The 21,837-nt window shown below is 38.1% G+C and overlaps 1 protein-coding gene across 2 annotated transcripts in view; it reads left to right on the forward strand.

Moving 5' to 3' along the window:
• SNX7 (sorting nexin 7) overlaps positions 1–21,837 on the forward strand; it is an 87,618-nt gene that overhangs the window by 15,076 nt on the left and 50,705 nt on the right. For both annotated transcript variants that reach the window (XM_074370018.1, XM_074370019.1), the window contains exons 2-5: positions 9,732–9,914; positions 15,117–15,227; positions 15,588–15,752; positions 17,787–17,985. In XM_074370018.1, coding sequence (XP_074226119.1) covers positions 9,732–9,914; positions 15,117–15,227; positions 15,588–15,752; positions 17,787–17,985 — 658 coding nt within the window. The remainder of the gene's footprint in view (positions 1–9,731; positions 9,915–15,116; positions 15,228–15,587; positions 15,753–17,786; positions 17,986–21,837) is intronic.

Below are 21,837 nucleotides of genomic sequence, written 5' to 3' on the forward strand. Positions count from 1 at the left end.
TATCTACATAATATCTACTGCATAAAGCAGGGACAAACTGTGGCCTGTGGGTGAAATCTGGTCTGTTCTGTTTTTATAAATAAAGTTTTATTGACATACAGCCACACCCACTCATTTCTGTATTGTCTGAGACTGCTTTCGCACTACAGCGGCCAAGGTGAGTAACTGTGACAGAGATTGGATGGCCCTAACGCCCAAATTGACTCTCTGGCCCTTTATGGAAAATGTTTGCAGACTCTTAGTAATAGAATAATAAAATCAGCATCTATGTACCCACCACTCAGCTTAAGAAATAAAGCGTAACCCCAAATTTTGATACAGGATGCCTCAGGGATATTACAGGCTCCCTTCCAGACCACCGCGGTAAAGCAAATACTGCAATAAAGTGAGTCACATTTTTTGGTTTTTCAGTGCGTATTAAAGCTATGTTTATGCTGTAGTCTGTTAAGTGTGTAATAGTGTTATGTCTAAAAAAGAATAATTGCATACCTTTTTAAAAAAATTTTTTAAACATTTTTTTATTAAGTTATAGTCATTTTACAATGTTATGTCAGATTCCAGTGTAGGGCACGATTTTTCAGTTATACATGAACATACATATATTCATTGTCACATTTTTTTTTGCTCTGAGCTACCACAAGATCTCGTATAGATTTCCCTGTGTTCTGCAGTATAATCCTGTTTATCTATTCTGCATATGCCTGTCAGTATCTACAAATTTTGAACTCCGAGTCTATCCATTCCCACCCCTCTCCCACTTGGCAACCACAAGTTTGTATTCTATGTCTATGAGTCTGTTGCTGTTTTGTATTTATGTTCTTTTTTTTTTCTTTTTTTTTTATTCCACGTATAAATGATCTCATATGGTATTTTTCTTTCTCTTCCTGGCTTACTTCACTTAGAATGACATTCTCCAGGGATATCCATGTTGCTGCAAATGGTGTTACGTTGTCATTTTTATGGCTGAATAGTATTCCATTGTATAAATATACCACATCTTCTTTATCCAGTCATCTGTCGATGGACATTTAGGCTGTTTCCATGCCTTGGCTGTGCATATCTTAATTAAGCAATACTTTATTGCTAAAAAACTGTTACCCATCATCTGCACCTTCAGTGAGTCATAATCTTTTTGCTGGTAGAGGGTCTCACCTCATTGTTGATGGCTGCTAACTGAGCAGGGCGATGGTTGCAGAAGGTTGAAGGGGTGGCGGTGGCAATTTTTAAAATAAGACAACAATGAGATTTGCTGCATCAATTGATTCTTCCTTTCATGAATAGTTTCTCTGTAGCATGCAATGCTGTTTGACAGCATTTTACCCACGGTAGAACTTCTTTAAAAATTAGAGTCAGTCCTTTCATTTAAAACCCTGCCTCTGTTCATACTGTACAGCACAGGGAACTATATTCAATATCTTGTAGAAACCTATGGTGAAAAAGAATATGAAAACAAATCTATGTATGTTCATGTATGACTGAAGCATTGTGCTGTACACAAGAAAGTGACACATCAAAAAATATATATATTAAAAAGAAAATAAATAAAAAAATAAAACCCTGTCTCTGCTTTATCAATTAAGTTTATCAGTTTATATAATACCCTAAATTCTTTGCTGTCATCTCGGCAGTCTTACCAGCATTTTCATCAGGGGTGGATTCGAATCCATCTCCAGAAACCACTTCTTGACTCGTCCATAAGGAGCAACTCCTCATCCGTTCAAGTTTCATTATGAGATGGCAGCAGTTCCGTTGCATCTTCAGGCTCCACTTCTCATTCCAATTTTGTTCCTGTTTCTTTCACATCTGCAGTTGTTTTTTTCTCCACTGAAGTCTTCACCCCCTCAAAGTCATCCATGAGGGCCAGAATCAACTTTTTCCAAATTCTTACGGATGTTGATATTTTCACCTCTTTCCATGAATTGTGAATGTCCTTGGTGGCATCAAGCATGGCCAATCCTTTCCAGAAGGTTTCAGATTTCTTCCACCCAGATCCATCAGAGGAATCACCATCCATGGCAACTATAGTCTTATGAAATGCATGTCTTCACTAATAAGTCTTCAAAGCCAAAATTAGTCCTTGATCATGGGCGGCAGGATGGATGTTCTGTGAGCAGGCACGAAAACATTAAGCTCACCATACATCTCCCTTAGAGCTCTTGGGTGACCAGGTGCGTTGTCAGTGAGCAGCCATATTTTGAAAAGAATCTCTCCCTTTTTTTTCTCTCTCTTAGCAGTAGATCTCAACAGTGGGCTTAAAATACTCAACAGACCACGTTGTAAACAGATGCACAGTCATCCAGGCTGTGCGGTTCCATTTACAGAGCACCGGCAGAGCTGATTTAGCATGATTCTTAAGGGCCCTAGGATTTTCAGAATGGTACGTGAGCACTGACCTCAGCTTAAGCCACCAGCTGCATTAGCCCCTGCAGATTTTTGAAGCCAGGCATTGACTTCTCATTGCGAGCTGTGAGTCTTCGATAGCATCTGCTTCCAGTGTAGGGCTGTCTCGTGTGTTTAGGGAAACCACCTTGGTTGATGATCTGGGCTAGACCTCCCAGCTAGCCTGCTGCAGCTTTTACGTCAGCGCTCACTGCTTCACCTGCACTTTTATGTCAAATGCTGGTTCCTCCACTGAATGGCAGTGAACATCTGAACCGGTGATGTAACCTGTTTCCTCATTTAAAAACAGGAGGTAAAGAACACCTCCTCAAAAGCATTGCTACCTGGTTTGAAAAGGGGAAAGAAGTAGAATATACTCTACGGGGCCATGGTAAGGTTTATGCAGTTTGCAGAGCACCTTCAAGAAGACGATGTACACATCACATCTACTCATCTCTTTATGTCCTCTTCTTAATCCTCTGTGATCCAAGGTGAGATAGGACCTCTCTGAGATTACGAGGGAGAAAACTGAAGCAGAGAGAAGTAAAGTGCCTTGACCGAGTTCACACAGCTAGTATGTCTAAACTTGAGTTAAGTTTAGCTCTGCGTAACTACAGAGAGTTTTTCTTTTAATATACCACTTTTAAAAAATTCTGTCTGTCCAGAGGGAAAAATTATGTCAAATATAATTATGTGAAAAATTTCTATGGTCAGTATATATCTTTAGAGTGCACAAAACCTGAAAAAGCCCAAGTACATTGGAGGCAACAGTGTTAGAAAATAGAAACCGGAAAATGGATAAATAAATTACGATATATGCATACAAGGGTATATATACACATAGCGCTGGAAATTATGTCAAACGAGATTAGAGTGTTGTATGCCCCGTTATAGAACACGGCACAGGCTGGCTTTTCCCCCAATCACATTTTCAGCAGTGTTCCACAGAAGGCCTTTCTAATTTTTTATTATTATTATAAGCAGGCAGATAGGAAGGAGTTGTAAACCAAAACACAGCTGGTAAGTCTAAATTTAGGCCCATCAAGATGAGTGTCCCTCCTAACAACATGGTTTCTCTAACCCCTTCCACTTTCAGTTGCTTTTTTACCAGATGTCTCTTGGTGTGCGTGTTTCTTGTACATCAGCGATTTTATTTGCATGGCCTTTTCATGCCCGTCTTCTGATTTATCACACTTCTCACATGGTTCTTCTCCCCCCTCTACTTGTAAAAAGAAAAATAGCTGTTTGGGCACAGATGGTGGATGCGGTTTAGTTTGATCAGAGTAATTCATGTTGTATTTATGAGATGTTCCTGAGTGGCGTTTTAGTGAAGTGTGTTGAGGAAGGACACCTCTTAGGGAGGTCACATTCCACCTTTTAACCTGTTTCTTTTGGAGTTTGCCTCCAAACTCAGGGACTCAAATATGGGCAAGTCATTGTTTGTTTTAAACTTCAGCTTTGTATTTTATTTATTTCCGTAATAGAACTCTGGAACCATTGAATAGCATTAAAGGAGAGAGGCAAAGACATTTCTCAGAAATTACCAAAGTGGAGTGTCAATCTGTAAACAAATGAATGGGGCAAGGATGAAATACTTTAATTATAATCCCCTCCTTTATTTCTACCCTTGCTTCCTTCCTTAAGTATTCATTGTGTACAACTCTGTCTGTAGAAATGCCGTTAGGTTACTCAGGCTCCCAAACGATGTGCTACAGACGAGGTGTCTAAATGTATGTTCTCATGGTTCTGGAAGCTGTAAGTCTGAAATTGAGGTGTCGGCAGGATTGGTTCCTTCTGAGGGCAGTGAGGGACGGACCTGTTCCTGGCCTCTCAACTTGCCTTGTAGATGGCTGTCTTTTCCCGTGTCTCATAACGTGTCTTCCCTCTACACATGTCTGTGTCCAGATTTCCCCTTTTTATAAAGACGCTAGTCTTATTGCATCAGGATCCACCCCAGGGATCTCATTTTAATTTGATTACCTCTGTACAGACCCTGTCACCCAGTAGTAAGGTCACATCTGAGGTAACTGGAATTAGGACTTCAACGTACGAATTTTGGGAGGACACAGTTCAACTGATAACAGATGCTTATAATAAACCAAAAGTAACAACAAGGAAAACTTACCCTTAGTTTGTAAGTGATTTTGTCAATAAATTCCAGTAGCACAGCACTGATTTCCATTTATTTCAGTAAAATCACTTAAGTGGTTTCTCTTACAGTGAACATGCTAGTTTGGAGTAAGAATAAAAGACAAGGACTTCCTGCAACGACTTGGCTTACTTCTCTTATTATACATATGCAGATCTCAGCCTGAAATCATCCCAAGATTTTTTGGTGCCTGCCTGTGTGTGTGTGTGTGTTGTGTGTGTGTGTGCACACACATATGAGTTCACTATGCTAGCTATGGGAAAGGTATCCAGTGTTATTTAAGAAGTAGAGAATTACCATGCAGATAATTTCCCTTCTACTGTAATCTCTTGAAGAAAAGAAAATGAAAAGATGCATTTTCATTGTCTGAAATATCATAAGATAATGGACATGTATCCAAATGCTGTAAGAATGAACAAATGTGTAAATAAAGTTGAGGGCAGGAGGAAAAAGAGAGAAAACAAGGCAGAGAATGAGGCATGCATTACGGGGAGGTGAGATCTTTGCTTGAAAAGAACACATTTTAATGATCCATTTCTCCTGAAAAGCATCCGCAACAAAAGGTTAAAAGGAGTTCTTTTTGGTGAATTACTTCTTTGGATCTTTTCAAACACTTATTTTCTTCACTTATTTCATGTCCAAATGTAAATCCTTTAAGTATTGCCAGTATATTTTCTTTCCTTTTTTTTGAAGCAAATATGAAACTCTTTGGATAGTTTTATTGAGGTTTTAAGAATGTTTTGGAGTGATTCATAGTAATTTAAATTCTTCTGCTGAAATCTTGGATGTTGCTAAATTTCAGTCTGTAATTTTCCTCCTTTGCTAGATATTGAGGCATATTTTTATGACACCAAACTATACTCATTGGAATTGTGAGCCTTTGTAAATTCATGCAGATCTTTCCCACTCTACAAAAGGATGCATTTTAAGCAGAAGAAATAGAATGCTAAATTATGTAGTAGGTAAAAGAAGTGGGTTGTGGTGAGTTAAGAGGGTGACTACAAAGACTGTCAAAGCACGTGGTTGTATGCATTGCCAGTGAAATCTAAAACACATTTCCATCAAATTAAAGTTTGTCAGCTTAAAAAACTATTTATATGAAATGGTTATTGAGAGAGATTTTTGTACTTGCTGATTGCACATTTATTTGGAACCTCTAAGTTCTGTTTTTAACGGCTCCTTAGTTGTCCATTGTGTTAGCATTGCATAATTTATTTTGACAATCCCATTTTCATGTGACTCTAGATATATTTTTAAATTTCCTATTTAACTATGCAACTTTGATGAATTAAGAAAAAATGAAATAATCAAATATAATCCAACGTCTTCAGCCAAAATGGCCCTAGACAACTCTTTTAACTCTTATCACAATTGTTCTTAATGTTTCTGGGCACATTATGTACAGTGTTGATGATAAATAATTAAAAACTTTTTTCAAAGAATACATGTTTATTTAGAATATTTGGAGATACAGAAACTCAGATAGGAAAATATTAAACTCAACAGCAATCCCAACACCTGGCATAACTTCTGTTAATATTTTGATATAGCTTCTAAGTTTGTGAACGCAAACACATCAGGAGTACATGCTCTCTCTCTCTTAATTTTTCTCTCCTACCCTCTGGCCCTCCTCTGCCTTCTACATGCATAAACGCTCATATATGCATTAGAATCTAGTTGAATACAAATTTTATAAGCCGCTGTTTTCTCTTAATAACATACTGTGAACCTTTTCCCAAGTTACTTTATATTCTTCTAAAACATTAATCATGTTACTGTATTCTATTATATGGACGGATTTTATTGTAGCCTATCATAGGGACATGCCATAATTTATTTCACTAAACTTTTGTTGCAAAACACTTACCGTCTTCATGTTTTTGTGTGTCTGGTCAACCCAACTGTAATTTGTCTTCTATTCCTTGGCCTAAATCACACCTAACATTCTATGTTCCCTAGCACGTGTATCTTATTTTCTAAATACTAGTCTCCTATGAAAGGAACCAGAACTTCTTGGAGAAATGTCTGATTCCATGACTAGGGCAGGGACGATATAAGGTAAATCTGAAACATCTTGATGTATCAGAAAATAAAGTGCTTGAGGAATAATGAAGACATATCAAAAACACACGGATGCCAGCTTTAAAGGGCTCCTACTAGGCAAGTTTTGGAAACTTAGAACATCAAAATAAAGTATGATATTAGTGGATTATAACCCATTGAATAAAACAGGACTCTAGGAGTCTGTACTCACGTAATTAATTAACTGAATGAACAAATTCTCTTCATCCTCCTTAGTAGGAAACCTATTGATAATACCAAAATTGAACAAAATTTAAAAAGCAATATATATATATATGTGTATATATTATTTTGAAATAAGGAGTGTAACAAGGAACACAAGTAGCTGATAGAATTCTGAATTTGCTTCTGAAGCAGGAACTGGTAGTAGCTATACTGGAGCAGAGGATGCTGCTTTTTTATTTTTAATATGTTTTGTTTAATTTTCAGCCCTGTCAAATGATTTGACTTTTGAAAACTATAAATATACTTTTTATTTTGAAATAATTTTCCAACTTGGAGAAGAGTTGCAAAGAACCTAGATTTCCCAGTTACTTTCTCAGCTCTTGCTTTCTCTCTCTCTGTCAGCTGAGTATGTTGGAGACACGTGTTAGTACCTCTAAATAGGTCTGTGTGTGCTATTTGAAAACAAGGATCCTCTCCTACATAATCACAGTATAAATATCCAAATCAGGAAATTAACATTGATATAATACTATATTTTAATCCACAGACCCTTTCATAATTTTCCAATGCCCCAATAATACCCTTTAGAGAGAAAAAACAAAGGTTCCCCTTTTTTGGTACAGAATCCAATCTAAGATCATAAGATGCATTTGGCAAGTGTGTCTCTTCGGTCTTTTTCCACCTGGAGCAATTCCTCATCTTCCTTTTTCTATCATCATTTTGGCATTTTTGAAGCTGTTTTATGGGCAGTGTCTCCTCCCCTCAAACATGTATCTTTTCCTTCCCATCATCTTAATGTAACTATAATCACTATTTTTAGTTAAATTCAGAATTAAGAACAATTTATTTCTATTCACAGTCAAGCCAGGTAGTGAACTATGATTACATTTTCATTCTTGTACCCTTTGTCTTCTTGAGAGTTCATCATTTATTCATTATTCATCCTTCTTTTTTATCCCTTCCTCCTTCCCTTCCTCCCTCCGTTCCTTCCTTCCTTCTTCTCTCCTTCCCCCCTTTCTTCCTCTCTTCCTTCCCTCACTCTCTTCTTCCTTTGCTTTTTCTCTTCCTTCTTCTTTCCCTCATCATCTCTCTGCCTCCCTGGAGACTCTTTCTGGCCCATTCTGTATCGGTTGCTAAGTCTACTGCAAACTACCAACCTGGAACATTCTTTCACTATCATCCAAGAAGTTTTCTTTAGTTCTCTTTTCTGTTGAGTCTCCTGCTTTTAGATCCTCTTTCTTCCTTCTTGGTATGTGCCCTTATTTTGGAAAAGCGAAGAGACTTCCAAAGAGTAGGTGCACGGGAAGTCAGTTTTTAAATCTTTCTTGTCTGAAATGGCTCCATTCTCCCCGTGTATTTGAGTAACAGTTTGGCGATATAGAATTCTAGGTAGGAAATACTTTCCTCTCAGAATTTTGAAGATACTACTTTATTGTCATTTAGTTTCCAGTGTTACCATTGAGAAATCTGAGGGCATTCTGATTCCTGAGGTCCCTGTTGTGCTTTACCTGTTTTTATTCTCTCTGGAAGCTTTTAAGAATTTAAAAAGCTTTACTGTTATGCGATGTCATGGTGATGGACGCTTGTGGGAGTGCTACCCACCCCACCACTGTCTGTTCATTTTGAGGAGGCTAGATAGGCTGTGTCAACCTGGAAATGTTTCAGCACAGAGGCCATTTTCTTGAATTCTTTTTATTCAGATCCTGCCTTTAATTTTTAAAAAACTGAAAATCTCTCTTCTTTTCCATCTCATGTTCTTTTGGTTCAGCTGAGTTCTTTAGTTTTATTTTTTGAACTTTCTGTTGCAATTTTATCCTATTATTATATTTTAGCTTTCATGAGCCTCCTTTTTTAAAATTGATTTTCCTGCTGTTATCTGAATTTTTTTTCATTATAACACCTGTTTTCATTCATGAATTTGATACCATTCTTATCTCTGCTGATCTCACCAGTTTTTAAAGTATTATGTTCTCTATTCTGTCTGCTTCCTGTGTTTTCTTTGTTTGTGGGTCTTTCACATCAGAGGCTTTCCACGTATTTAGTTGCTGGGTGGTTCCTACACCAGGCAATGAAAAGCTGGGTAGACATTCAGCGTGCACAGAAGGGGCTTCACTGTAGGGTGATTATGCAGAGACTTGGCTGATTCTCAGGGGACTGCAACTGTCAATTTTGTCTTGGACTGATCAGCTAAGAGAGGAAGCCTCCAGCCATTGTGTGGGGTTTTACATCTTGCTGCCCACGTTCTTGGGGCCAGATAAGGGGAAAGGGCTGGATGTCATTCCATCTAGGTGTGTAGGACTTCCCTTGATATCTGTATTTTCATAGGACCTCTCTCTCCCTCCATCCTATCTGGTGCCTTTGAGTTCAGAGACACTCTCCGGAAAGTAAATTTCTAGTTTTCTGCAAAACTGGGGAAGAAAAGTCATCTGATTGCATGCGGTAGGTGAAGGAATCTGAGGTACTAACTCCTTTTTGTTTTATTAGTTTTTCAACCAGTCCTCTGATTTAGCTCTATGTCCACAGGTTTCTGGTGCCTCTAATTCTTGAGTCTCTGCAAGTCTCTGGGATGAATGTGCCATCTCCCTCCTCGTTTGCCATTCTCTCCTCGGTTTACTCCAGCTTTCTCTGCATGGCTTTTCAGTTACCACTCGACTGTCAGATTTCCGGTTCCCAAAAAATCATTGACTTTCCTTATTAGTCTCTTCTTTTTTACCTGAGGGTTTATGCCTTTTTATGCCTTTTTGTCTTGTTTTGGTTTTGGTTGTTTTTTTACTATTATTTTTAAAGTGGGATTTTAAGAGGAAGCAGAGACAAAAATACATACCTTATTTAACCAGGAGTCCAGTTATCCTTTCGGTTCTTGACATATTTGATTAATATTTGTGGTGTCTAAGAAAAAAGAGGGGCTTAACTTTTTTTTTCTACAAATGTTAATTTTTGAATGTTTTCTTCCTAGGATGCCTCACTGATGGACATGAATTCCTTCAGCCCTATGATGCCAACATCCCCCTTGTCGATGATAAACCAGGTCAAGTTTGAAGATGAACCAGATGTGAAAGATCTCTTCATCACCGTTGATGAACCCGAAAGCCACGTCACCACGATTGAAACTTTCGTTACTTACAGGATTATTACTAAGGTAAATAACTAATGAACGTTTTCTTGACTACAGTTTCTTCTTTGAACTTGAGGAACTGCTTCTTGCTCACTCTGACACTCAACTTAGAGAATCTTAACTGAACTGACTTCTGGTTTTCAACCAAGACATTGCGTCTTATCTGTCCTTCACTTGTTCTGTGTGAAATCAGATTAACTTGCGTTAACAGTCATGTTTTAGCAGTTGCGTTTCTTAAAATAGGAAAAATTTAAGTTTTTAGTTTAAAAATTATAAAGAAATATATTTGGAAAAGCGCCTCAGTTTGCTAATAAAGAAAACAACTGGTTAAGAGCATGGTATAATATTTTGTATTCACGTTTCTTCTAAAGATGACAAAAAAATAATTCCATTTGTTTTCCGAACAAGAGCCAGTGGCCACTTTATCTTCTGTATGAGATACGGTTCGTCATTAATATTGCAAGAGCAGAGTAGATCTAGAACCCAAGTCTCCTCAATCCTAGGACAAGGCTCTGCAAAAAGACAGTATACTCTGACAAAATAAAGCAACCAAATAGTGTAGTCTTTTTTTTAAGTGCTTTGTGTCATAGAACCTTGAAGAATTCTGTCTGTGAGCGATAATATTTTGCTTATGAAGCCTCATCCTCCCTCTCTTTTGTAGCCGAAAAGCATCTGGACCCTTACCTATCATCACTTCTTCCAGTGTAATCTCAACCCTGCTGTTGGTTATGGCGCATAAAAGCATATTTATCTGATCTCAGCTTTTTAACACCTTCCTTGGCGCCTCCCTTCCGACAGAACAAAGATCAAACTCCTTTGTGCTGTGTACAGAGAACTTCTCAGTCTGGCGGCTACCTGCTATATCTGACTCACCTCCTTCTCCCCACTTCTGATACCCACGCGTTCCACTCTTGTGGAACGACTTTCATCTGGATAGTCTAGGGTATTTCTTGCTCTCATGACTTTGCATGCACTTATTCTGTCTGGTATGTCCTTCCCACTTTGAGACAGAAGAACTACTGTTTATTTTTCAAGATACAACTCAAAATGGTCTCCTCTGCCCCTGCAGCTGAGAGCCCTCTTCTGTTTTCTCACACGGTTCTAACTGAACTCCTGACATCAGAGTCAGTGTAGCAAAGAAATCAAAAGCCTATATTTAATCCTTCTAAGCCTCAGGTTTTTTTTTTTAATCTATAAAAGTGAAACGATAGTAGAACCTGATTCTGCAGAGTTGCTGTAAGAATTAATTTAGGGTAATCAGTGTAAGACACTTAGCAAAGTGCCTGACATGTAGTACGTATTCAGTAATCGCCACCTACCTGCGTGTAGGTCAGTAACTGTGTTTATTTGTATTTATTCCCAAATGAGCCTGTGAGCTTCTCAAGGAAGGTTATTGTATCTTAAGCTATCCGCAATTCTAAACACAATCCTTGGGATACAGTAAGCAAGCAATTCAATCTTTTGATGCCATGAAGGGAGGAAAGAAAATTATGGTATCACGGTCATATCAAGAGGCTGCAGAGCAAGGCGGCATGGAGCTGAATCTTGATTCCCCACCTTCCTTGCTACTTAATTAACCTCTCTCTGTGTACTCTCCTCATTTGTAAATAAGATAACGGTACTAACCTCATAAGGTCTTCGTGAATTTTTAACGTGTTAATACAGACATACTATTAGAATAGAGCCAGATTTCTCTTGTTACTACTGTTACAATTGTAGTCATCCATTGTTATCATCCTTTCTAGCAAAGAATTTGTGGAGCTGAATTATTTCCTCCTCATTTGTTTCTTTCAGGAAGACGCTTTATAAGCCATCCTGTGGATTTCATCCTAATCAAAGACATACAGTTCTGAAGAGTTACCCATATTTCCACCAGACTTTAAGCACGCTGCTCTCGCAGTAGTCCTAGCAGTAGTCGTGGTAACAGTAATGCGAGCAGCAGTAGTACTAGTGATCATATTGCAGTGTGTTCAACTCACTTTTATCGTGGGTCTACTTTGTGCCCCGCAGTGTTCTAACCACTTTGTACATATTAACCTATTTAAATCTCATCACAATCCTAAAACGTAAGTCTTATGATTTACCCCCATTTTGTGAGTGAGGATGCTGACACTCAATAACTTGCCGAAGGCTACATGATATAGTGATTAGCTGAGCTGGGATTTAAATCCAACAGTTTACTTTCAGGTGATATTTGTGCTTCTGTCTTTGCTTATGGCAAACTGTCTTTCTGCTTAACTATTATGAACTAACTCCCTTTGTTCTTCTTCTGGTTACTTTTATTGCGTCCTAGTACATAGACCTCGCCGTATTTACTGAAATACGCATCACAGGTACAAATACACAGACATTTAGTAGACGTGTATCATGCTGTCAAACATAGTCCTTTCTTCTTACTCGCGTATTAGCCTTTGTTCATTTACTCATATAGGCATTGAAGTTTTGTGGAGTGCCAGTTGTGTCCTGGGCACTATGCTGTATTGAGGGAACGCCAGCAGTCAAGGCGGACATATTGTCTACCTTCATGTAGTTTCCAATCTAGGACGGTGATGGAGGTTAAAAAATTATATACTTAATTAATAATTACAAGTACTATGACAGAAAAGTGTAGAATTGTATGAGCCTGGGTACTCCATCTAATTTGAAGATTTAGAGGTGGTTTCCTGGGGAATATTTGTAGCCGCGGACACTAAGATTCTAAGGGTAGATGCACACATTCACGTACCCACGTGTACACTGGCAGTCTCCTACTTAGGAATACTGAAGTATGACCTGACTGTAAATAATTGTATCAGGAAGCCCACATTCCTGGCATCCGTTCCCCTTACGGTAAATTACCCATTATTCTCCAGGTCAGAATATCTGCTTTAAAGAAGAGCTTTCTCTTTTGGAGATCTAGAGATGGGCGTCCTCTTAGGACATGTGGGAGTAAGAACTAAGTGACTTAATAGGAATCTGTCCTCTTACATCCTCATCATGAAGACAAACTCATAAATGCCTGCCAGTGTGCAGGTGGGGGTGAAAGTATATATATATATATTAATTAATTAATTAATTAATTAATTAACTTAATGAGGGCACTGGGGATCGAACCCAGGACCTCATTCATGCTAGGCATGCACTCTACCACTGAGCTACGCCCTCCTCCCCAGTATTCTTGATTCTAAGATTCATTTTCCGTGGAAAACAGTTTTCTAAATCCTCCAAGCCTAGGGTCACTGTTCACCCTTGATCAAAGGTCAGTATGTGTTGAATAAACGCACATTGAGGTGTAGATCGCATGAGCCCATTAGTCCTCAACTTCAAGTGCCCAAGCTTTTATGGTCAGACGTGAAAAATTAAATACCATTTACAATTTACCTTCCATGGAAAACTGTATTCTAGATTAGAAGGTGGAGATTAAGCCCCCAATCAGTAGAATAATAGGGTTTGATGACAAATTTCCAACTTAGAAAGAATTCGTGTTCCAAAAAGTTCATTTGGAACACAAATAATATTTTACTTATAGCCCTTGAGAAGTACAATGAAATCTTATAGTGGGAAGAAAGAATGCACTTGTACTTCTCCTGGTTTCTTCTGTTATTATAGTAGGTTAGAGAATTATTTTAGGTCAATGGCAGAGTATTGAGGACAGAATCAGCCAGTTATTTGACTTGATTTTGTATCTTCCTCTTGCCGGAGTTTACACAGGGTTCTTTTATGTTTTCTTAAAGTGTTGGAAATTCTTGAGGACATTTAAAGCTCAATCTTATTTTAACTGCCCAGTGTTTGAGTGTTTTTATTGTTAGTTATACCAACTTATTTTCCTCGAAATCAGGAGTGAGTCTGTTCATTTGTGCCTGGTATGAGGAGGTGGTCAGTAAGTATTGTTTAACGAGTGATTCTAACCGTGTTTTGTATGCATATGTGTGTGTGTGTGTGTGTGTGTATTTACATACAGATATACACATACCAACTTGTATATATGTTGTTAAACTGTGTTTCTACCAGATTTAGTTTTCCTATTTTTACCATTTCCACAACTTATACCATTTTGCATAATAGTTAAGATTTTGTAATGTTTTTTGAACATGTAGTTCCTTAGACTTCTGCATCTCATTTACCTCCACTTTTTCCCACTAAAAAGGGAATGTTTTGCTAAGATATATTGTATCATATTCTAAACATTCATTTTAAAAGAATAAACTTTGGCAAGTGTAGCTTTTGTGAGCTTTATTTTATGACAATTAAGATTGCATCTTATTTTGGCTTGAACTGCTTAATTTTACACTTGTGTTCATCTGTGTGGGTGATTGGTACTTCTGGGGAGTGTGAAATGTGTAATGTGTTATTCCATATTGACTCCTCCAGGAAAATCTCAAACTTAATATTACTGTGTATAATTTTCTTAAAAATTTACACAAGTGACTTTTTAAAATGAGAGGTGAGGATGCATTATCTAGGCTATTTTTGTATTTGGCTTGGGATTCAGGTAATAGAAGTGAGGTTGATATTGTACCTGCGTTCTTCTTGTCATATGTGTTGGAATTCAATTTTGGTTTGTTGAAAACAGATATTTTAATGTATTTGCTTAATTTTTAGGCTTTTAGGCATATTGCTCAAAATAAAATTCCTTGAGAAATGACAGAAAGATTTTCTTTTCACATTAAAATTTTCATTAATAACATTTTTTAAACAGTGGTAATAACACTCCATATAATGTTAGAATTTTCATATACTAAAATCAAATTTTAGCAAAGCAATTCATTTGAGCAAATTCCAGGAAAACATTTTATTCGCAGTTATGTTCAGGTTCTTTTCCAAATTGCAAAAATAGAACTTTCCTCAAATCCTGAATTCTGATCTTCTTGAGAAAAGAAATACATTTGAAACCTAAATTCAGAACACACTTTCTTGTTAGCGAGAAAGCCATGCCAAAGATAATAGTAGTTAAAATCTTGTGGAAGACAGATGGTTGCTCTAAGACAGATTTTTCAGTTTGGATTTAAATTTGAGCATGATGTTTGCTTTCTTTCTGGAAATACTGGAAAGTTTGCTTTGTTTCATCTGCTCCATCAATTGATGACTGCAAAAAGAAAAAAAAAGGATAGGCTGACAAACACTGAATAATTAGAATTTGTTAATTTTTCTTAGAGACCCATTTATTTCAGGATGTCTAAAATAACATTAGGCAAATGTCTTCTGTCTTCTATTCCATGTGCTGTGGTTTTCTCCTCCTTTCTTCAGACATCTCGGGGGGAATTTGACTCCAGCGAATTTGAAGTTAGGAGACGTTATCAAGATTTCCTTTGGTTGAAAGAAAAACTTGAAGAAGCACACCCCACTCTGATTATTCCAGTAAGTCTGCATGTTTCTTTTCATAGAGTAGCTGCCATTTTGTCTCGTGAATCGTTAACATGCCTAAAACCCAATTTCAGACCTTTAATTCTGTGTAATCCATTTATCTTCGAAACATTTGTTTATATAAACTGTTCAATCTCTATACAGATTTGTTCTTTTTTTTTTTTTTTAATCATTGTAATGTGTTAAGATTTTACAGTGTTTGGCTCTCACATTGTGAATTTTGAAACTATTATTTTTGTAAGAAATTATCACACGTTCAAATCGTCTTCCAAAAAGAAAAAAATGTAGAATTCCATATGATCGTGTGCCGCATAATGCTCAGATACCTTTAAAAAAGATTTTTTTTTGCCTTAGCCATTGCCAGAAAAGTTTATAGTGAAAGGAATGGTGGAACGCTTTAATGATGACTTCATCGAGACACGCAGGAAGGCATTGCATAAGTTTTTGAACCGAATTGCTGATCATCCAACTCTAACGTTTAATGAAGACTTCAAAGTTTTTCTTACTGCACAAGCTTGGGTAAAGAATTTTGATTTATCCTCATATAATCCTTTGCTATCTGTATGTGTAGAGGGTTATATGCTTCCTCTTACTTGCTTTTATGAATCAGGTAGCAGTGTCCTTGGATTAAGGTGGATTTTGAACACTGGAGATAGCCCTCAGCTATACCCCTGTGTCAGGTCTGCATATAAACGTTATGGAAATCTTGTATTTTTCTCACATATACATACTCATCTTTCTCTTGTAGCTGAATTTTTTTTTAAATGTCAGGGTACTCCTTCCATATATGGCCAGTACTGAAAATACATAAAATTTTAATTGACACTGTTTTGACTAATAATGGGTCAGGGCTTTTCAAATTAGGATAAAAGTTTTTATTAAATAGATGGATAGATGGATGGATAGATGATAATACAATTTCCTTGCTTTTCCTTCGGGTACCTAATTGAAGAGGGTCTGATTCTAATATAGAAAACTTATATATTGCTTTTCTTTTTCCTTTTCTTCTATGAATACATAACTCACCAAGAAAGATGAAGGATAGAACAAATGGTCAATATTAAACGCTTACTGACCAATGTCTAGTTTTATATCTTTCAGTTGTTGCCAAGTGATAGAAGCTAAGAAATGATGCATCTCTATCTTGGCAGCGCTTGCTGTCTGGAAGCCCAGGGTGACTTATGTGAGATGAGTATGTGGCCTGACTCCAGACCCTTAGTGCTTGTTAGAAGCGTTCTCTGCAGTCAACAGTTGCAGTAACAGCTTGCCAGTTACGACTCGTGCTGCTTCTGATAACGCTTACTGTACCCGTAGCGCTCCTGGGTAGACGTGTCACCTGGTCAAGGATGGCGTCTGTTAGTGCTTGCACACAGAATCATCCTGACGTGGAAATAAACAAGTTTATATTTTATTTTGTGTAAGACCTTCAGGAAAGAAGATCTGGAGAAAGATAATAATATTGTTTGATATTTGGGTAAATAATACTTAATAATATTTTTATCAATGGGTTTGAGAGTCAGCATTGTTGTTTATAGATCTGTGTGTGTGTTACTTTTCAACTTCTATGTAATCCATCATCAGAATCCCCTGTCCTCCTTCGTGGTGCTGTGTTTAGTATGCTGTGCTTATGAGGGGATACTTTTGTGGAGTGCATTTTTTTTAATAGCATTTCTACTTTGCAAGTCGGTAGCTGACCCTCCTAGGTTAACTAGGAAACAGCTAGTTACATATCTTATTAAAAATCTTTCTCCAAAAACAGCCAGCCAGTGGTAGGTGGTGTCACAGTTTACCCAGTTAAGTTGGTTGAAGAGCTAAGGTCAGGAAGTGTCTGTTTACCAACTCTCCAGTGACTTTAAGGAGACCAAAGTTAGTGCTGAGCAGTGAAGGCACAGGAAACGGGCTGCCAGGGCTCCAGTCCTTGTGCACCGCTTCATTGCTCCCCGGCCCTGAGCAAGCTCCTCGACCTCCCTGTGCCTCTATTTTCTCCTGTAAAATGAGGATAATCATAGAAGCTACTTCAGAGAGTTGTTGGAAGTTACGCACATAACAATGTAAGTGCAGCATCTGTTACATATTAAGCTCTTAATAAATGCTAGCTATTATTTTAACTAAAGAATTAATGACGTGTTCCAATTTTTTTTTTCCAGGGAGTAGATTAGACTCTGAGAAATCTTCTCTCGATCATTTTTCTATTAAATTTCTGTTCTTGAACACAGATGTCCTCTCACAGCACCCTTCTTACCTTCTCCGGCATCTCCTTAAGTGTGATGCCCTCTGTTCAGCCTTGTTCTTTGAGAGATCCATGCTCTGGGGAAACTTGTATGAATATCTGACCTGAGCACTCTGAAAAGGAATGTTGTCATGGAGACTGAGATTTAAAGGAAGAGCCATACCTACACTCACCGGCTTCAAATTAACATGAAAAAAAAAAGACGGACACGAAACATTTTTACTATCTTTATTTAATTCTTCTAATGAGGTTTCTTTTTTAGTTGTTGGTTTTGGAATGTCATGGTTCACTTTATCACAAACATTTCACTTTTCTGTTTCTAGGAGCTCTCTTCTCACAAGAAGCAAGGCCCTGGACTGCTCAGCCGGGTGGGGCAGACCGTCAGAGCGGTTGCGTTTTCAATGAGAGGCGTTAAAAGCCGCCCAGAGGAGTTCATGGAAATGAATAACTTCATTGAATTATTTAGCCAGAAGATAAATTTGATAGATAAAATATCGCAGAGAATCTACAAGGAAGAAAGGGGTAGGTAGAATCCCTGAAATGTGATTTCAAGGCTGTTCAGCTGCTGGTGGAGCTTCCCGTTTGCTGGTGCAGTGAGCCGGCGTCACTTAGCGTTTCTTTCCGGTCCTTCCTGGGGTCTCCGTCTCTGCTTACAGGCCCGTCTGTCACTGCGTGCTGTCTGCTTCACCTGCTAGATCCCTTTGCGTATCAGTCATAGTTGTTGTAAGTCCCTGGTCTGATAATTCCAACATCCCTGCCAGGTCGGGCTCTGATGCTTGCTCTTTCTTTAAATTGTATTTCTTGTCTTTCAGTAATTTTTGTAGCTTTTTTTTCTTTGTAGCTGGACACGATGTACTGGTAAAAGGCACTTCTGTAACTGGTCCTTTAGTGGTGTGGTGGTGAGGTGCTGGGGGAGGAGAGGCGCTCTGGAACCCCATGGTTAGATCTGGAGCTTTCAGTGAGCCTGTGCCTCTGAACTGTGAACGTCACAAAACGTCAGGTTTTTTTCCTCCCCTTTTTGGTTGGGATGGATTGGCCAGAGGGGGCTGGAGTTGGGTGTTTCCCTTCCTCCAGGTCAGTTAGGCTCTGATAACACCCCAGCAGGTTAGGCCCTGGTTAACTTGTCTCTCGTGAGGGCAGGCCTTGTTAAGACGAACAGAGCATTCTGGCTATTTCAGAAGGGTTCCATTTTCCCTCCCCTTGCAGGAGCAGAATAGTTTTTATCCAGTACTTACTGTGCATGCTCCTGGGGGTAAATGTCGCAGTGCTCTGGCGTGCCCACTGGCCCCCCATGACTCGGTTCCTCTCAAGGTTTTAACCCTGAGTTGTCCACATGGAGTCTCCAGCAGCTGGTCCCTGATGGTTCCAGTCCCCCTGCCCCAGCACTGGTTGCACAAGTGGTTTCTGCTTTTGCATCTCTGCTGCAGGAAGCCAGGATTCACACGTGTACTCACGTGTCTGCCTTTCCAGTCTTGCGGGCAGCGGTTTGTCCCATGTCCTCCCCTCTCTCCCAGATCCAAGAAAAGTTGCTGGTTTTTCAGGCTGCTCAGCGTTTTACTTGTTGGACTGAATGGTGACTTCCAAGCTCCTTACAGAGGAATCACATGACATTAAGTTCGAATTCCTCCTTCAAGGTGTAGCTTATTCTCCGATGTATTGTGAAAATTTCTGATTCCTCAGTGATTTTGAATGTAGTCATGGCCAGTTTCCATTTCCTTTAATTAATCACTAGCTGTTCTTGTTCCCGTTCACAGATAATAAAGAGCTTAGTACTTTGGATGTAGTTGGTCTCCAGTGTTCACGTGGACCATAGCTCAGAATCAAAGAAGTGATGTTTCAGGAAATAGCGTTTCTATATTTTCTTGTGATTTGGGGGGGTGGGGGGAGGACGATAAATATTTTAAGCTTGACCAAGAACAGCGGAAAGATTTATATATTGGAAAATACATCCCTTTTCCTATTTTCAAGTTAGGCTTTATTCCATGATGATTTTTTTCTAATTCTGTAATGACTTTTTACTAATTTTCTAATGGTATTTACCTACATTAAAAATAGATGGCTACGTCAGAAAATATATTTTCAAATGTAAATTGGATTTAGAGATGAACTGCTTAGCGTCCTTATGTTGATAGTTTATTTCTTTATTGTCTGTGTCCCCTACTAAACTAAGTTCCATCAGGACAAAAAGGGAAAAGGCTTGTTTGTTTTAGTGTTTTAGATGGTGCTTAACACATCACATCGTAGGTTCCCAATTAAAACCTGTTCAATAATTTAAAAAATAAACGAATGAATGTAAGATTTGGTGGTAGGAAAATCTGCTTTATCAAGAATTGATTGGTTAGTAAGAGAGAGAGAAATGTATGAATGTATGTAGCCCTTTCTCTAGCTTCCTTTTCCTTACATGGATACTAGGTGAGGTCATTGTGGTGACTAAATAGAGCTTAATAATTTAAGCCTTCTTGGTCTGCCTTTGTATTTACCATTTGCCATTTTTAAAAAAAGTCAAGAAGCTAATTGTTTTAACTAGATTTTGTGATTCCAGTTCTATTAAGCAGATTCTTAATAGAACTGGATGCCTGGGTAAGTGATGTCGCAGTTCAGAGAGGCCCCTGCAAACCTGACACTTGAAGAGTTCTGTAGAATATCCGTGTGCTTTACATTTGCTGGTGCAAGGGACGACTTAAAATCATTGATATACGCCGGTGTTTGTGACATGCTCAGAAGGAAAGCTGGATTTTGTGGTAGACTTTATAAACGTGAGCTCTTATTTTCAAGGCGTGAATGCGCACTGGCCCAGACTTGAGGGACGTCGTGGTCTTTTGAATGTGAAGATGAGATGATGGAATCTTCCAAATGATGGAATCTTCTTTTCTTTTCTGGGAGTCTAAGCTACATAGGGCATTTCATAAATATTCAAATCAGAAAGAATTTGGTGATCATAACTGGAAGTTTCTCTTTCTCACTTTTTATTCAGTTTTTTTCCTTAAATTTTGTGTCCTTTTGTTTTTTCCAATTTATTTGGCAAATTTGTATTGATCACATGTTGTGCTCCTGCTTTGTGCTAAAGACGAATGGAAGGATAAGATAGTACCGGTCTTTGAGCTCACAGTCCAGTTGGGGAAACAGATATATGAACAGACAAGTTACAGTGCAACTCATAAGTGTTTGCACACAAATGCGACTTGAGTGCTATGTAAGTAGAGTTCAGAATTTCAGAGAAGCTCTATGTATAAAAACAAGTACTGCACAGGTTTAATGACACACATTGCTATATACACAAATAGAGAAAAGAAATGAAGGAGAACATTTTCTTTTCTAGAAATATTAGTTTAGTATGGCCATGAACTAAAATAAAAGCTAGGCCTAGATCGGGAATGTGCAACTTTGAAGGGCTCCAGTGGTCATTAAACCTAACATCTTCCTTAGATGACAACTGACATTTCTATTGTTTTTTAATTTTTTGAATCTTTTTCAGTTTACTTGATCATATAAACTTTTGAAATTTTAGTAGTTCAGTAAAAAGTTTATTTTAGAGCAATATGACATATTTCAACTAACCCTAATGAGTAGTACGATGGTTACACAGAGATTCATTGTATTTATGTGAATATTAGACATAAAGTGCTCTCAGCTTATACATTCTCTACCATAAAAAGCCATCTGTCATTCAAAGTTGATAGTATGAAAGCAAACATAGAAGAATATTCAGATTTTAGAATGAAGTCCAAATTTTTGAATAAATGGCTTATCAAACATTGAATAGTCTTGTGTTGTTCATTTATTCTTTTGTTGATATGCAAATATTTATTGAACACATTCTGTATTAGGCTATGAGATTAAAAAAATAATAAGACTCAGCCCCTGGTTTAAGGAGCATATGGCCAGGAGTATGTGAGTTATTATAATAGAATGGGCCAAGTACCGAAGTGTGCTGGGCACCTAAGAATCCTTTGGAACAGAAACAGAAGAGATGTACTTGTGCCAGGACTTAAAGGATTAGAACTGGTTTGTCGGGTGATAGAAATGGTGGAGGGCAAGGCATAAAGATCTGTGCAGTGTTTGAGTGAGAAATCATGAGATACTCATGAGTGAGCAGTTATTTTGGCTTCAATTAAAGTACCTTTGGGGGAGAACCTCGGGATTTAGACTTGGAGAGGCAAGGTAGGGACTGACTGTAAAGGACTTTCTAATTCAGCTAAGAAGATTCAGTGTTTATATACTGTGACAAAAATTGAAAGAGGAAGAATTGTTAGAAGTCCCTTGCAGTAGTGCAGCTTAGAGGTTCTGATAACAGTGGAAGTGAGGGTAGCTAGGTAGATGGGTGGGTGGGTGGATGGATGGATAGATCGGTATATAGATAGATAAAGATCAAGA

This window comes from Camelus bactrianus, chromosome 9 (assembly GCF_048773025.1).
Source record: "Camelus bactrianus isolate YW-2024 breed Bactrian camel chromosome 9, ASM4877302v1, whole genome shotgun sequence".
Lineage (NCBI taxonomy): Eukaryota > Metazoa > Chordata > Mammalia > Artiodactyla > Camelidae > Camelus > Camelus bactrianus.